The 18,420-nt window shown below is 37.4% G+C and overlaps 1 protein-coding gene across 1 annotated transcript; it reads left to right on the top strand.

The window, feature by feature from the left end:
* Positions 1-9,971: 9,971 nt before the first annotated feature.
* On the top strand, positions 9,972-15,535 carry LOC149001475 (linoleate 13S-lipoxygenase 2-1, chloroplastic-like). The gene is made up of 9 exons (XM_089136176.1): positions 9,972-10,372; positions 10,457-10,725; positions 11,838-12,075; positions 12,721-13,044; positions 13,143-13,228; positions 13,357-13,467; positions 13,566-13,867; positions 13,958-14,224; positions 14,450-15,535. Exons 1-9 carry the CDS (start codon positions 10,054-10,056, stop codon positions 15,207-15,209), a joined length of 2,676 nt encoding a protein of 891 aa, XP_088992302.1. The 5' UTR covers positions 9,972-10,053; the 3' UTR covers positions 15,210-15,535.
* Positions 15,536-18,420: the final 2,885 nt, after the last annotated feature.

Here is an 18,420-nt window from a genome sequence, read left to right as displayed (position 1 = left end):
GCCCATCCCTCAGGGCTCCTAATTCACACACAACTGCTGAGGGACATGCATTTTGTAAATTTGCACTTTGTAGCTACAAACCCAACATCTGGGCTCCAAATAAGAGATCTCCTACCACCTGCAGCGGCATTTGATGACTACGATCCATCACAATATATCTTCCAGCAGCCCTCAACATCCACTACAGGCAGCTCCCGAGTACTAGGAATTCCATTTTGGGTGGTTGGAAGTTGCCTACCCCGCAACTTAGAGGATTCCTTATTTAGCACCTCTTAAATGTAGATGCTGATCAAGTGTAGAGGTCTGCGACCTCTTTACATTTCTCCACTATATAATGGGTGGAGCGGCTGGAGCCTACTTATGAGTGCTGACCAAATGAATCAAAGACAGATTCCTAGTAAGCCCTCCATAGGCTCTGTTATTCCCAGATTGACACTGAGAGGGTGAATCAGTGTCTTCAAAAATTCACTTCAATGTGAAGCTTCTTTAATCTCGAAACAAGATTAATTAGAACATTCTTGTAGCTATCAACTGCACAAGGACACGTCCACCACACACCACTATGTGGTTGGGTCTACCAGACAGTGTACCACCACTCTGCAATCAAGGCACTCCAATATGTGCAACAAAGAAAAATAAACAAAAATGCAATGCACCAGAGTTTACGTGGTTCGGCCAAATTGCCTACATCCACGGAGTAATACCCTACCTAAGGTTTCGTATATTACTCAATACACTCTTAGATATTTTGACTGCTACAATAGTCCAGGAACACCAATCCGTGTTATAGTCTAAAATGCAATTCAGACAAGTGCACCAACCCCAACCCCCTAGACAAGCTCCAACTTGCTAGGTTACAATGTAAACCAATAATTCAAATTCCCCAAATTACATTCATGAGCTAGATTCTTCATCATTAAACATAACCTAGAAAATAATAGACAATCACTTGTGAATATGGGTTACCTCAACTTGTGTAAGATGTATGGTAACAATACTTGTTTCTCTTTTTCGCCAACTCTTTTTTTTCTCTTTTCAATCCTTTTCAGTTTTCTCTCTTTAAAAAAGCCATACAACCATGTTCCCTTCTTTTCTTCTGCTTCTTCTTCTTCCTTCTCTTTCACTTTCTTTCTTGTTCAGCAAAACAAAAGACTTCTTATTCCCAAGCTTCAGATCTCCAAAGCCAACCAACGTCTTTTGGTTCGACCTCCACACTATTCCCAAGCTCCTTAAAACGTCCTTACTTTTGCTGGAGTTTGTTCTCCTTTTATAGATTAATTTAACTCAGAGTTTGAATCAAGCTCAGAGTTCCTAGCTGACTTAAACAATGAGTGTTTTAACGTACAAGTCGGACTAACTTCGAGATCTCCAATGAACAATCCCACCGTTGGACTTGAAGATCAAGAAGTCGTGAAGCTCTCCTCCAAAAATCGGCTCAATCGGACACTAGATGACCATCCGATGAAGAGGTTGATCAAGACTGGACAGAGACCTTCAAAAACGGGATTCTTGAGTTTTCTTTATTTGAATTGGATTCTTTCTCTCGGAACCTTTTTGTGTGTTGCTGTACCATATCAAAGCCCACTTAAGTTGCCAACAATGACAACACCTTCATTTTAGGCCAATGGAGCAACAGGCTCTCTTCCTAATATGTAGTGATGAGACGTTATGGGAGCACAATCATCAACCTTGACCACTAGAGGCTCCGAACTCCTACACACCCAACATTTAACTTACTAACCCACCTCATAATGATAATTAAGTTCTAGTTGATATGCACGTAGCTCATCTTTGTGATGTAATCATGTAAGCACATCAAAATGAACTTGGATCACCTCACCGTCAGAAGCCCAATGTACTTCATGATTGTCTTGTGGTACACTACAAATTTGGTCGTCAACTACTACACCATTCAAGTTGTGGGCTGGCTTCGGGGCTATTCATAAATTGAAATGTGTTCACAAATAGAAATAATTGAGCAAGAAATAAATTTTTTTTCTAATAATTTTTGCTATTAAAAAAAGAAAAAAGGAAATAATTTTCAATGACATTTCCTAGTAAGCAATAATGTTTTCCCAGATATAGAGCACTAACCTAGTCTGTTTACCTATAGTTGAACCTGAAAATCGAGACAAGAATGGTATGCCATCCATTAACAGATTCATGGGCAGCAATCAATGGGAAATTATCCAAAAGTTGACTAGAAGGACATGAATTATTAAATTCATACAATACAACAAGCCTAGCTTTTCAATCTTCACTATTTTCTATATAAATCTCAACACAGTCGCTAAGATTACTAATCCAATCCAGAGAGAGAACATGTTGGAGCCTCAATTACATTGATTTGGGTCTACTCGACCCCCTGCAGATTTCATGTCTTTCTTCTATTTTTATTTTTAGGAGGACATTGAGGGGGGTGAATCAGTGGTTTCTAAAATTCTTTTTAATATGACGCTTTTTTAAGCTCAAGACAAGATTGATCAAGATAATCATGTAGTTATCAATTACACAAAGACACATCTAGCATACACCACAATGTGGTTGAGATTACCAGACAGTGCAATACCACTACTTTACAATCAAAACACTTCAATATATGCAATGAAAAATAGACTAAAAACATAAGACACCAAATTTATGTGGTTTGGCCAGATTGCTTACATTCACGGAATAATGCCCTAAATAGAGTTTTGTATTTATTTAATACTTTCAAACTAAAATCTTGATCATTACAATGATCAGATGACCATTTAAAACATAGAACACCTACTCCAGTGTAAACTCTTGCACCCACAAAAGTATAAGGCCACAACTTCAAATAACTCAACCTTAACAAGTAACCACTTGAAAGATGAAACTTTTCAAATGAGGGAAATTACAATAGATTACTTTCTTTCTTCTTCAAAGTTTTCACCAAAATATGCATCCAAACTTGTTCTCCATACCAATCTTGCTTCTTAGCTTCCCCTTCCTGTTTTTCTTAGTCTCCACAAGCCAAAAAACTCAAAATCCGTTTCTGTTTTGCTCAAATTTGGACTTTTAAAGACTACGAACGTTGATATACAAGAGCCATTAGATTTCATCTTTTGGATGAGTCCTAAAGAGAATCTAATCACACAATCATAGGATATCCATTTTAAAATGGTGGGTAAGATCTGAGCCGTTGGATGTCTTAAGTTATATGAGATCTTACAAGATTATTGGGTCATTTTGGGACTAGATATGGAGATTTTATAGTTAGCTAGTAATTTTGAAGTTGTGTATTTTGTTTATGTGCCCTGGACTCTTAATACAAAAGCTGATTTCTTCACTAAAGGGGCTAATAGATCCAAATTAGTGCCCATTGCCTTTAAATCTTGTTGCCTACTTTTACTGTCTCTAGGGTTTTGTCTAGAGCTTCTTTTATAAGTTTCCTCTTTGAAAAGAAAGAAAGAATAAAAAATAAAAAATCTATCACCTTTGCATGTTCATGGAACTCGATTTGAGTGCTACGAAGGGTCGAGATTCCGCTTGCTGCAGGAAATTATGCAGCAACCAAGCAATTTTAATGTCCACGGAGTATAGCCTAGTTTGGAACTTTATTCTTAAATGTAGAAAGGTCCCCACTAGATGTGGGATATGCTTTCTTTTTTTTGTCCCCACTAGACGCGGGATATGATTTTTATTTTTATTATTATTATTAATTTTTTTGGGTAATAGAGAACTTCATTAGAATGAATAACCACACGTACACCCTATATTCATAAAATCAAATAACATAAGCCAACTTAAATTTAGGGGGTCTGAGTGTACAAAAAAGCATCCTGCGATAAAGCACCCGCCTTAGCCAAAGTATCAGCGATCATAGTAGCTTCTCTGAGAAGGATATGAAGTCAAAAGACTGAAGCATACCAAGGATATCAGAAATGATAGGAAAAATCCTCCAAGGCACCTTAATAGCCGATTTTTTGAGGATAGCAATCAGAGCTTGGTTGTTACTTTCAAGTTCTATATGAGTCAAGGCAAAGTCCCTCGCCCATAACAATGCTTGCCTCATGGCCATTGCTTCCAGTATAAGAATATCCCGGCAATCCAAACCATTGTCAAACCAAACATCTTACCCAAGTGATCTCATGCTATGCCTCCATATCCTGCTAGATTTTTGTCCTTGAAGAGAGAGCCATCAACATTAATTTTTGTATTTGGGAAACTAGGCGGAGCCCATTTGACTAATAAGGGATTTACCTTATTCATTAGTTCCTTCCGGTCATTTAAAGAATAAAATTGAAGGTCTTGAATTGGACTATTGGAGATGGCATCCATGCGTGCAGTATAATTTTTTCAAATGAGCCAAAGAACTAGTAAACCATCTGTAATCTTACCATTGACTCCAGCCGCCGACCACGTGGTGATATCCATTTGTGCGGGATACGCTGTCGGCATACGTGCACGTGAAACAGATTGGTTGGTGATTAAAAGAAGTTGAGACTAGTTATGCGAATCTTTGTCGAACCTCTCCATATTAATTGAACCGATTTAAAACGTGGGAAAATCTAAGACCATATCAATTCACGCCAAACCCGTGTCATAATTAACCCGGGATCAGCCGCCACATGATTTTATAATAGGGTTTTATTAGCACAAATTTACTTGGAAAAAAATCGTCTGGTGTGTACATCTCACTGCTGTGCCAGCAGTGCACCACTAAATTGCGACACGTATAAAATATCAGTTTAATGGTCGATATCAAAATGGTAATTTTAAGCATAAAACTCCTGAGAAAAAACCCATTTAACTTATATCCGCTACATATGAAAAAACCCGATTGATTAACAACTCTAAAAACCCTAACTTCGCCTCTCTGTTTCTTAGTGATTGTCTTCTTCCTCCTCAACTCGTGGGTTGCAACTTGCAAGAACTCCCCTTCGTTTGACGTCTTCTCCCTCATTCATCCTTTTAAACATTCTGTGCTTGTTTGACGTGAAAATGGAAGTTAAAAGAGTTGGTTCAAATGCTTACCAAGTATTGTGGAACAATACGGTGATGACTGGGGACTTGCAAGCCTTAGTTGAGTAGGCATTTTGTTGTAATTTTCCTTGGTTTTTCTTCCAAAATAAGTAAAAATAAATTTAATAATGGTTGGAACTCCCATTCACACAGATGGTTCATTTGTTTATATGCAACAGTTGGGTAGCAATCTTCATTTGGAATGGTTCAAATTACAGATGCATTTATTCCTCTTTTATGTGACGGTTGCAAAACTACATTTCGTCAAAAGTTTTTAGAGGGCTTGAGTGTCTATCTTTGCGAGAATCGTCTCTTTTAACAGCAGTTGAGAAAATCAAGTAAAGTTCTTTTTATGTAAGAAGCTATCGGCATTGATGGCAGATGGTGGATTAGATACTTATCTAACACCAAGATTGAAATCAGCAGCATTTCAAGTTTTCTACACTAGATTTTGCAGAGAAAATTATGAGAGAAAAAAGAAAAAGAAATCAGTTAAATGAAGGGAGGAGTTCTAAAAGCCAAGGAGAGAAAGGAAGAAGATGACTTCAAAGATGGGATTTGAAGTGGGACTCTTAGAATTTTTCATTGATTGGGTTTTCTCATATGTGGCCGGTATAGGTTAAATGGGTTTTTCTCAGGGGTTTTACACTTAAAACCTAATATTTTGATCTCATCCATTAAACTGGTATTTTACACATGTCACAATTTAGTAGTGCACTGCTGTGTACAACAAACGATTTTTTTCTAATTTACTTTCCCTATAACGAGCTACATCTATAATACATTTACCAAAAAAAAAAAACTACATCTATAAATATAATGCTATAATGCTTTATTAATAGCATGAGGCGTCTTTGTGTCTTTGTGGCGAGTTTTGGGTCCGTCCTTAAGGCGTGTTCTGTGTCTGCCCTTGTGGTGTGTAATTCTCCGTTTTTGTGGTGTGTTTCCCCCTTTGTGGGTGTTGATGTTTATATGGTGTTGTATTTGTTACAGCTTTCGTTCTAAGGGTTTATTAGACTTGACCCATCCCTTAGCCTGGATGATCCTGTCTATTATATATACGACAGTTTAGTCAATTTCCACTCCTTGGTTCGGACCGAACCTTATGTTTTCATGCATCTATCTGTTGTTTTTTTCCTTTCTTTTGTGTCTGTATTTTTTTTTTCTATTGTGTGTCTATGTTTTTCTTAGTTTAGTGAATGAAGTATTGTTTAAAAAAAAAAAACTTTATTAATATTTTTTTTGGGAAGAGAAAATGTTATCTTTTTTTTCGATAAGAAAAAAGCATTTATTAACTGTGAAAAACCTCAAGGCTGACCTCAAAGAAGACTCAGGAACAAAGGAACGGTACAAGGCAAACAATCAGGCATGAAACTGATTGGGCTATCATTTCCAGAGAGTTAGTTATATTGTTTTGCTTAGTAATACTGTTTTGCTTCCTTGAAAACACAATAATCAAACAAAGAGCATAGCTCAAAAACATCCTCCAAAAAACATTAAGACATATGTGAAGGTATCAAACAAAAATTGCTACTATAAGGCTATGTCCAAGCTATGTCCACAGTGAAGAGCAACTGGTAGTTTTCTTTATTGTATTTTAAATTACATTTGTACATGACTTTATATAGAATTTCAAGAGTTTCTTGCTATACTACATATGATATTTCCAAGATCTAAACTCGGAAATACATATTGTAGATCCAAAAACTTAGAGTGCGGGTAAAAGGCTATTGTGGTCATTCACATAGAGACTATTAGATTGGAATCCGAACCAATAGAAGTAAATGGAAATGATGCTGAATTAGGAGTTATATCAGAGTTTAGAAAGAGATCTAATTTGGACGTTGATAGATTTGGTAGATGGATCAAGTGTTATGTGATAACACGTGTGGAAGGTTACGAAAATCAGGTAAGACCTTTTTGTAGTATAGAATAGGAACTAGGGTTGAGCATGGGGTCTTGATTCTGCTCTTGGAACAAAAGTTTCAGGGGCTGGTCAATTAACCTAATTGCCCTAGGCAGTCTAGCTTGGTTCTGTGAAAAAATGGCAAAATTGGAATTATAATTTTTAAAGCCCTATTTAAGGTGTTTTCGTTCCAAAATGTATTATTATGATCCAAAGTAATCAGAGCTTATCAGAGAACTCTTTGTGAAAGTGAAGGAGAGTTTGAAAGTCATTTGAAACTGTTTTCGGACAACGGTTTACTTTCTTGAATATTAGTATTCATCTTCTTCTTTCTAATTCTCTTCTATGATTGATTCTTCCTACTGTCTAAGCCTAGTTGAAGGCTTCTAGTTACTGTATCAGTCTAATTCTACCATCCTTACTCTAGAGTGATTCCTCATTTGTCATGGCTTATCTGTGAATCTTTCGGATCTATTTCGGAGAAGACCTAATATAGGATTCATTAGATTTTTGTTAATTTTACTTCACTTGATGTCTAACCATTGATATATCATTTCTAGTATTATGACAAAAAAAATTTAGGTAATTTCAGAGTAGTTTGGAACCCAATCGGGAAGCCTTTTGACAATCTGAGTCAATTTTGTCTATGCTCCTAGGGTGGTTGATTGGCTTGATCACTAATAAGCATGTATTTATCATTATTTATTTGATTTAATTTTTCATACTTAGTTAATTAAAAGAGAGCTAATTGAGTAATTTTATGTCTTTTTCAGAAATAATGTGATTTTAGTTATTACAAATAATGTGGAGCAAAGTTGACAAATATATTAGAGGATTTTAATTAAAATAAAATCACGGGATTCAATCTTGCTACCCAAGAAATCATGAATGTTGAGATCTAACTTAATTAATACAAGGAGAGCACTAATCTTTCCATGTGTGAAATATCAATATTCGCCTCCCTATCAATTTTTTGAAATTCTCTCAATTCCATTCTCAGAATTTTGAAATTTTCCTCCTGGTCATCTTTTAAAATGTAAAATACCAGTATTTGGGTCTTTGATTGAAGAAAAATTTTAACGATAAATATAATAGCCAAAAAATTTATTGTGTTTTCCGTGAAACATCAGTACTTGGCCCCTTTGGATGTTAAATCCTGATTCCTTGAATATAAGTTAAATAGATTGTATCACTTATTTTAGATCACTTAAAATTATTATTTTAATTTCAATCATTTATTTAGCATTAATCCATGTGTTATCTGACTATAAGAATCAGATTCTCTGTGCCCAAGAGTGTGATGTGTCTAGTTGGTTTGGCCATTCAATAAATGTCATGTATATTCATTAATTCCAAATCATTGAACACTATACATATTAAATCAATATCTTAACTTATCAACGAGCATACTCTTAAATCGACTGTTTAAAAAAATAAAAATTCTTAGTGGTTGAGCAAAACCACGTTCCTCCTGCACGGCTTGTTTTGGAACTATGGAAAAAATGGTCCATTTGCCCCCCAAAGAAAGGAGAATAATGGTCCCTTCTATACTGGTGTGGGGGACTCTCTCAGTTTTTTAATAGATATTGCACAACTTTTTCGAGGCAAAAATCCACATTGGATTCCAAGTTTTGTGGTTATACGTGCATGTGAAACAGATTGTTTAAGTGATTAAATAAGATTAATGATGCAAATCTTGGTAGGAGACTTATCCATATCATATTAATTCACGCCAAAACCTTTTAATAATTAATGTGGGGTCAGCTGCTCATATGAGTACTATTTAGGGTTTTGATAATCTAGAAGAAGAGGGTTCATGGACAATATACATATACGGATTTAAAGAAAAATTACAGTATAAGGTAGTGAGTTTGAGTTTGAAATTTGAAGGTTCATTATTCAGTGACAAGTTTGCTTCCCCTATGACTGAGTTATTCTTATAAAATACAATCTAGATCTTTAGGTTAGTGCAGCTAAGATAATGGTGCATGTATTCTCAACATTGGATAATTATCACTTAGTCATCATCAAATCTTAACCACTCAAAACATCGCACAAAATGAATTTAAGTAAAAAGAAAATCCGTTCCATGTTTTGAATGACTGAGATTAAATAAAGATTAGGAGACAAACATCTGACATTGGGCACCACAATCTCCATCACGTCAGTGGCACTCACCAAGCAAAATCCTATTACTTTCTATTATTGTATCAATCATAGATGGGACTAATATTCGGTCCATTTCTGACAAGGAAATGGACCATTCATTTCCTTGTAGACGTGTGATATGTATCCTAACATCACATCAAAAGGTTGAGTTGCATTTAAAAAATTACATCATTTAAAAAAAAAAAATTAATCACAACTCTTTGATATGGTTCATAAATGGATTTGATGTGATGTTGTGACACATGTCATGCATCTATAAAGAAATGGATGGTCCATTAATCCGGTGTTCGACCCCGGTCCCACACCGGCTGTGATGGGTGGTCCATTTCTACTGGATAAACTTCCAAGCTTTTTCAGACATGTAGGCTTCGTTAATTTTATAAAGTGTATCCATCTAGTGTGGTCGAGGGACTAAAATGTCACTATCTAATCATAATCTTATCTAAATTCAACAAAGTCGACTACATGCATTTTATAAGTTAAATAAAACAAACGAGCAAAGTAACCTACACAAACCCAACCAAAACCAAACCTTGCATTAAGCAAGGTTAAAAAACCAAACCAAACCTTTACAAAGTAAAAATAATAATAATAATATCTTTCTAGTTAAAGAAAATAGTAATATCTTTCTATGCACGATACGAAGTTATAAAACGCTAAATTTATATTATTAAAAACCAAACCTTGCATTAAAAGACATAACATCCTTATAACATAAATTTATTTTAAATTTTTTTTTTTTTTTTGAGGGGGGTGGGGGAGATGGAAGTGATGAAGGTTTATGTCAGGAATCCAATGCTTAAACTAATTGGTGCTAAAAAGAAGTAAATATATAGAACCAGAAACCCTATTTTTATTCAAAATGGGACCTCCATTCTAATGACATTTCCTATATAAACCCCAGCATGCTAGCTAAGTTCACCAAGCCAGACCTCAGACAAAGAGAGAGGAAGAGAGAGGAAGAGAAAGAAAGAGAAGAGAGAGAGAACATGTTGAAGCCTCAAGTGCAGCAATCTGGGTCTGTTGGATCGCTTGGGCTATTTCAGAAGAGCTTTGTCTCCGGTGGTGTTGGTGAGAAGCTCAATGTAAGGGTGGCGCAGCCTCTCCGTCAAAAGCAAAAGAATCTCTCTGTCATGGCCGTGGTTAGTGACAATATTAAAGCCATCTTTGGAGGTGGCGGTGAGAAATCTGTGACAGTTAAGGCGGTAGTTACAGTGCAACTAACGGTCGGAGGGTTATTATCAAACACTGGTGACTTAGTTGGCCAAACCTTGCTGTTGGAGCTCGTTAGCTCAGAGCTTGATCCTGGTAAGTTCATTCTCTCTCTCTCTCTCTCTCTCTCTCTCTCTCTTTCTTTTTTTATGATGATTATTATTATCTGGTGTGTTGTAGGAACTGGGTTGGAGAAGGAAACCATCAAGGGATATGTTCATTGGGTTAGTAAGGATGAGAAGGAGGTGAAGTACGAGTGTAAGATAGAGGTTCCAGCGAGTTTTGGGGAAGTTGGGGCTGTTTTGGTGGAGAATGAACATCTCCAGGAGACGTACCTGAAGAACATTGTCCTTGAAGGCTTTCCCAATGGTGCTGTTAACTTTGCCTGCGATTCATTTGTTCACAGCAAGTTCAAGAACAAAGAAAAGAGAATCTTCTTCAGTAATAAGGTGAATCATCCCCTTCTCTCTTTGGACCAATATTCATTCATTTCTGACAAGAAAATTGACCATTAATTTCCTTGTAGATGTGTAACATATCCTAATATCACTTCAAAACGTTGAGGTTCATTTATAAGTTACATCAATTTTTCAAAAAATTTAATCACAATTCTTTGATGTGACTTATAAATAAATTTCAATTATTTGATGTAATGTTGAGACACATGTCATACATCTACAAGGAATAAATGAACTAGAATAATTTTCTTCTCTTTGTATTTTTTTCTCCATGCATGTTTCTGCTTATTTGTTTTATAAAAAACAGAGAACAGAGATCGAATATTCTCCAGTAATAAGGTCACACTGTCCCACTGCCTCTCTCTCTGTCTGTCTCTCCTCAGTCGGGGACAAACATATCTATTAATTAAAGCAAAAGTCAGAATGTAAAGATACTTAATAGCACATTATGATGAAATCCATAATGGCGAAGGGACAAAGTTTGTTGGGCTTTCGTTATAAAGCCTAATATGATATGGAGGAATGTTCTGGGTGCTGTTATTATAAAACCATTAATGCACGTGTGATAGGATTAATTAATGTTTTTTTAGTTTTTATTTATTTATTTTATTTTAAGGATAAGCCTTCAATTATAGAGAAAAATGAAAAAGAATCTCTAATTTTTACTGTTGGACCATGGCTAATAAGTAGGACCTATTTAATTACCATCTTTTCATATTTTGATGTTAAATTTAACGTATGGTCACTAGGGTTAGGGTTTTTTTTAATATTTTTTAATATGTTAATTGGCAAACAATTATATGTGCTGATTTTCTAGTTTTAAGAAAGCAAAGGCATAAAAAGGCTCTTGAGGACTTTTTTTTTTAATCAAAAATCAAGCTTTTAATCTTAGCCTTCTATTTGGTATAAAAAGTGCTCTGCTCTATACAACAGAGAGATGTGCACAACGAAATTTTTTTCTTTCTCCCAAGCTCATTGTAGTCTTTTCCATTTGTAAGTGTGTTAGCAGTTTTGTATAATTTTACCTTGATAAAAAAAATATTTTATATATCTATGTTAAGAAAATGTATATATATTTACATATGCATTCTTTTGTGGAGCAGTCATGCCTACCATTAGAGACTCCAGGTGGATTAAAGAAGCTAAGAGCAACAGAGCTAGAACATCTACGTGGGGACGGCAAGGGAGAGCGTCAAACATATGAGAGGGTTTATGACTATGACACCTACAATGATTTGGGGGACCCTGATAATAGTGCTGCCCTAGCACGACCTGTCCTTGGTGGATCTGAACATCCTTATCCTAGACGTTGTAGAACCGGACGCTCTCATTGCAAGACAGGTAAACAATATTCTACTATACCCATATATGTTGGAAAATAAAACAATGCCATTGTATAGGTTCTTTCGCACACCTTCTTACATTTCACCTAGAGCCCTAAGCCCTCTTCTCTTATGGGTAACTGTGTATGTCATCTAATTCTCAAACAATGATGGTATTCATTTATACTGATATATTTTAAAAATTGACTTACCCCCATCCAGTTTCTCCATCTTGAACTTTTATGGATCCTTTCTACATTTTTCATTTTATTTTTATGGTTTTTCATTGGTAAGGAATTGTATTTTGGCTTAGTACAGTAAAAGTATGGGGATTAAATCTATAAGCGGATCAAATACACATTGAGCCGTAACCACTTATAAAGATCTCACTGTAACAGTGATGACCTCCGACTCATCATGGAACTTTGTAACTTGGACTTGGCCCATTTTCTCTTCTGTTTTTGCAATGAAGTTTGATTTACCGAAGAAAAACAAACTAATCCCAATAGGGAAGTAAAGCAAAGAATCAAATCTTCTGATCATATATTTCAGGAAATTTTATTTCATCTTAAATAGAGGTTAGGTTACAGAAAGGAGACCCACATGAAGCAGTACACGAAATAATATGGTGGCATTTAATGACATGCAAGATCTATGTATGTAGATCCCTCGTCCGAGACAAGGAGCTTGAGTGTATATGTCCCAAGAGATGAGGCATTCTCTGAAGTGAAGGGGTTGAATTTCTCAACCAAGACAGTGAGGTCAGTGGTTCATGCTCTGGTGCCTTCGCTTGAGACCGCCCTTCTCAATGCAGAACTGGGATTCCCATACTTCACTGCCATTGACTCACTATTCAATGAAGGAGTTAAAGTACCTAAGCCTAAAGATCAAGGTTGGTCCTTCAGCTCCGTTTTACCAAGTCTTGTCAAGGCCGTTGATAACACACAAGATGAGGTCTTGCTCTTTGAGGTCCCGGAGACAATAAACAGTTAGTTACTTTGCTCTCTCTCTCTCTCTTCTCTTCTCTTCTCTTTGAGTAGCATCTATATGTTTATGTATGGTTCCTCACCATCACTTGTGTTGCAGGAGACAAGTTCTCTTGGTTCAGGGATGAAGAATTCTCACGCCAAACTCTTGCTGGTCTCAACCCCTTCAGCATTCAGTTGGTCACGGTATGATATGAATCAAGCAATTTTGGATCTCAATTTTGAAAACCTACCCTTAAATGCACTGGAGTAGGTTCACCTGCCCATATAAGGGTTATTAGTAGATTAAATTTTTAACTAACTGAATGTTGCAGGAATGGCCGATGAAGAGCAAACTTGATCCTGAGATCTATGGCCCAGCTGAGTCTGCAATTACTGCAGAACTAGTCGAGCGAGAGATCAAAGGTGTCATGACCGTCGATGAGGTAGCACAAGTCCGAATTAGAATAGGGAAAAGATGAAATATCTAAGGGTTTATCTTCTCTACCATAACATTCTATAATCTCCTGTGTTTTCCCTGCAGGCCATTGAGAGAAAGAAGTTGTTCGTCTTGGATTATCATGATTTGTTGTTACCCTATGTACACAAGGTGAGAGAGCTCAAAGGGACAACTTTGTATGGTTCACGCACATTATTCATGCTCACCCATGACAACACACTAACGCCTCTAGCGATCGAACTCACCCGGCCACCCAAAGATGACAAGCCTATGTGGAGGCAAGTGTTCTCCCCGGGTTTTGATGCCACAGATTGCTGGCTATGGAGACTCGCTAAAGCTCATGTTTGTGCTCATGACTCTGGCTTTCACCAGCTTGTAGTCCATTGGTAAGGAAGCTTTCATTTTAAACCGCCAAATATGAATGAAAAAAACCTAATTAAGCCCCAACTATGTTCTAATGGTATGAGAATTTGCAGGTTAAGGACACATTGTTGTACTGAGCCTTACATAATTGCAGCAAATCGACAGTTAAGTGCAATGCACCCGATCTATCGGTTGTTGCTTCCCCATTTTCGGTACACAATGGAGATCAATGCGCTTGCTCGGGAGTCTCTTATCAATTCAGATGGGATCATTGAAAGCACATTCTTTCCAGGGAAGTATTCAATGGAGCTCAGCTCTGTGTATTATGACAAGTACTGGAGGTTTGACATGGAGGGTTTGCCTGCAGACTTGATTAGGAGGTAAATAGACTATCTCACCATAGCATTGATCACCTAACTTGAATATTAACCACCTTAATATGGTGAGGTTTGGGCCATTTGAACATTCCATGTTTTGGGTTGGCTTTGTTTATATATTGAGCCTAAGATACATGACAGTATATGGATCAAACTTAACAGTTTGAGCTACTCATGGCTACGTTCTACTGAACCCATTGGTTAATTTATTTATTTTTTGCTGATCAGAGGAATGGCTACTGAAGATCCAACGGCTGAGCATGGTCTAAAGTTGACAATTGAAGATTACCCATTTGCTAGTGATGGTCTCATCCTTTGGGATGTTCTTAAGCAATGGGTTAGTGACTATGTCAAACACTACTACCCAGAAGCGAAGCTTGTTGAATCAGATGAAGAACTCCAAGCATGGTGGAATGAGGTGAGAACAAAGGGCCATGGAGACAAGAAGGATGAGCCATGGTGGCCCATTCTCAAAACTCAAGATGACCTAATCCAAGTGGTGACAACCATCATTTGGGTCACTTCCGGCCACCATGCAGCTGTCAACTTTGGCCAATACCACTATGCCGGGTATTTCCCGAATCGGCCGTCAATTGCGAGGTGCAACATGCCCACCGAGGAACCATCGGAGGAAGAACGCAAGCATTTCTTTGCCAAGCCAGAGTTTGCACTATTGAAGTGTTTCCCTTCACAAATTCAGGCTACTAAGGTGATGGCAATATTGGATGTGTTGTCTAGCCACTCTGTGGATGAGGAGTACCTTGGAGGTGAATCTGAACCAGCTTGGTCTGAGAATCCGGTTATAAAGGCAGCATTTGAGAGGTTTAATGGGAAATTGAAGGAGCTTGAAGTAACTATCGATGCAAAGAATAATGATATGAAGTTGAAGAACAGATGCGGTGCAGGAGTGGTACCCTATGAGCTATTGAAGCCATTCTCAGAATCTGGAGTCACTGGAAAGGGAGTTCCTTACAGCATCTCCATTTAAGACTTGTGGTCAGCCTTTTGCTTGAAGGTGGCAAATAAATTATAGTATCTTTTCAAGAAAGACGAATAATTTGGCAGATATATAGTCTTTGAGCTTCATGAACCATGGATTGTTTTACACCGTGCACCAGAAATTTGGCTTAAGCTTGATTTTCAGGGTTGGGCTAGGGTTTATCACCCTGTAGTGTGGTGAAGGGCCTTGGGGCAAAAAATATGTATCCGACGTCTGGGTTGACCCTAGGGTTCAAAAAATGTGTTAATAAGTGGAAATTATTTTGAATGAATCATGCTTTTAAGTCTAAATGAAGCTTCATTGATTCAGTCTCATTCTCTGCATTTATCTTTTTAAAGTGTTAATTTCACTGGTTTCTACTAAAACTTGCAGCCATGTGGTCAAGCCCCGAATGAAGCCCCAGAGATGCCTGACTATGCTTAAACAGTCCGAATGCACCACCACACGCAGGATGCCAAGAGCTAAAGCTAGTTGCAGCCCATCCCTCAGGGCTTCTAATTCACACGCAACTGCCGAGGGATACGTTGCTAATTTACACTTTGTAGCTACAAATCCATCATCTGGGCTCCAAATAAGAGATCTCCTACCATCTGTAGCGGCATTGGATGACCACGATCCATCACAATATATCTTCCAGCAGCCCTCAACATCCACTACAGGCAGCTCCAAGTACTAGGAATTCCATTTTGGGTGGTCGGAAGTTGCCTACGCCACAACTCCGAGGATTGCTTATTTAGCACCTTTTAAATGTAGATGCCGGATCAGTGTAGAGGTTTGTGATCTCCTTACATGTTTCCACTATATAATGGATGGGACCTATTTATGAGTATTAACAAAATAAATCAAAGGCAGGATTTTCGAATAAATTCTCCAGGGGCGTCCTCTTAATATATAATAATTTAATAAAGAGGTGTGATTGAAGTACAGTCGTCTACCTTGACCGGCCGGTTGAAGCTCCAAACTCCTTACACAACCAACACTTAACTTACAGACCCACCTCTTCATAATAATTAAGTTCTTGCTAATATGCATCTACCTCAGCTTTTGTTATATATTCACATAAAATCGAGTTTGGGTCACCTTACCCTTAGGGCAAACCAATATGCTTCATGATTGCCTTATACTGTATACCACGAATTTGGTCGTCAATTACTATAAACTTCAGGTTGTGGGCAGGCTTCGAGGCTATTCAGAAATTGAAATGTGTTCACAAGTGGAAATAATAGGGCACTTGTATGCAAGAAAAGAAAAAAAATTTCCAAAAGTAATTTTTGCTACTAAAAACAAGAAACAAGGAAATCAATTTCAATGACATTTCCTAGTAAACAAGAATGTTTTCCAGATATAGAGCACTAACCTAGTCTATTTACCTGTTGTTGAACCTGAAATCGAGACAAGAATGGTAATTATCCAAAAGTTGACCAGAAAGGACATGAATTTAATTAATCATACAAAACAACAAACCTAGTTGAGCTATGGCCCCGCTGAATCCACAATTGCTGCAGAACTAGTTGAGCGAGAGATCATATTTTTGAGTATAGGGTATAGCTCATATTGTGTTGTCGACAGATACAGGGATTTGGGAAGGTCATCCCGGAGTGGGTAAAGAGGCAGCGCCCCTGAAGCCTGTACAGGATCCACGTTTCTTTGGGCCTCAGAATTTCTTTATAATTTGGACTTAAGCCCATGAATAGTTGTGGCTTAGAAGAGGAGTGGCAGTAGAAAACCCAATGGCTGAGCGTGGTGTAAAATTGACAGTTGCAAATTACCCATTTGCCAATGATGTTCTCATCCTCTGGGATGCACTTAATTAGAGCATGTTTGATTATATGAATCCAGGGATTTCAAATTCTTGGATTCATGAATCAAAGATTTATGTCTGTTTAGTTCTAAAATATCCCTGGACTTATGAAGGGATTTCACTTTTTTTGCCTAAAAACATAAATTAAGTCATTCTTGGGTATTGGGTGAAATCAATGGATTCCACCTTAAACGTGAATTAAGGGATTATTGATGCAATGAATGCAATTTTAATTTGAAGAACAGAAGTGGTGCAGGAGGGACACCCTATGAGTTATTGAAGCTATTCTCAGAGGCTGGAGTCACATGAAAGGGAGTTCCTTATAGCATTTCCATTTAAGCCTACTTGAACTTGGTCGATCTGATGGTTTCTTTTTCACCGACTACGTAGACTTGTATGGTCAGTCTTTGGCTTATGATGTCAATAAGTTAACAAGAAAGACGAATAATATGAATAGAAATTCTTTGCTTCCTGATGCCCTTTTCTCATGCTACCAGTCTGCATCTTGTGGATTGTATGGTCTGAATTCTGGACCAAGCCAAGCATACTCTTTTCTCATGGCACTCTCAATTCCTTTACTGTACAGAGGATTAGTTAGTGAGGCTAAAGCCCCAGGGATTGACAGGGATGACAGCATGAATCTTTGTTTAGAAAGGGAACAGTAGGTTTGCTTCCTACTAATTATCGTTGTGTTCATGAACCAATTTTCATTGCTGTAAACAATATATGGTTGAGACTACCATCTTGATATACTCTTAAGCCATCTCCCCTTATACCTTCTGGTTTCAGCAGAATCCAAGCCACAGTAACTGGCATTGGCATGCCAATGTGGCTGGTGCAGCTTCCAAAATATAAGTGAGTTGCTCAACTTGGTACATAACATAGGAGTCTCCTCCTCTTTCCTATGCTACAAGTGTGGCACCAAGAGAAAGAGACAACATATTCCAAGCTATATCTTCCACATTTCAGGTTGCATCTTATGCTCTATCCAATTGTAAGAAAGAGCAAGGGAACTCCTCTTTCTTTTATGCAAAATGCCCTGAAAGAGCATATATTCAACAGATGACATAACATGGTGCATCTCTTTCACCATCTCAGATTGTGAACCCCTTTAAAATTTCTTTTCAGGGCGAGTTAGTTTGCCAAAGCCAACTTCAGAACCTGTTTTCTTTACTTGATCAGTACTCATAGAAAACGAAAAGTTAACACAGGAAATGCAATTCAAAGCCTTTCCTTGTCCTCTGCTTTGTATGTTTCCTGTGCTGCTTTTTTCGCAAAGGAAGGGGGGAGAATCTGTTTCCAACACCCAATTTCATCCACTTAATAAGCAAACACTAAACCTTTTCCTATCACTAGATGAAGTAGGAAGAGGAGAACAGTGGCTAAAAGATGTTGCAG

Source organism: Hakea prostrata, chromosome 10, assembly GCF_041222555.1.
Source record: "Hakea prostrata isolate BN-2017 chromosome 10, UWA_Hpros_2, whole genome shotgun sequence".
NCBI classification, from domain to species: domain Eukaryota; kingdom Viridiplantae; phylum Streptophyta; class Magnoliopsida; order Proteales; family Proteaceae; genus Hakea; species Hakea prostrata.
The sequence above is the reverse complement of the archived record's forward strand: the minus strand, read 5'-3'. Positions and strand labels throughout refer to the sequence as shown.

Coding starts and splice junctions, on each gene's coding strand:
- LOC149001475 (XM_089136176.1), top strand. CDS start 10,054: ATGTTGAAGCCTCAAGTGCAGCAATCTGGGTCTGTTGGATCGCTTGGG. Junction 10,373..10,456: donor TAGCTCAGAGCTTGATCCTG/GTAAGTTCATTC, acceptor GGTGTGTTGTAG/GAACTGGGTTGGAGAAGGAA. Junction 13,229..13,356: donor TCAGCATTCAGTTGGTCACG/GTATGATATGAA, acceptor TGAATGTTGCAG/GAATGGCCGATGAAGAGCAA.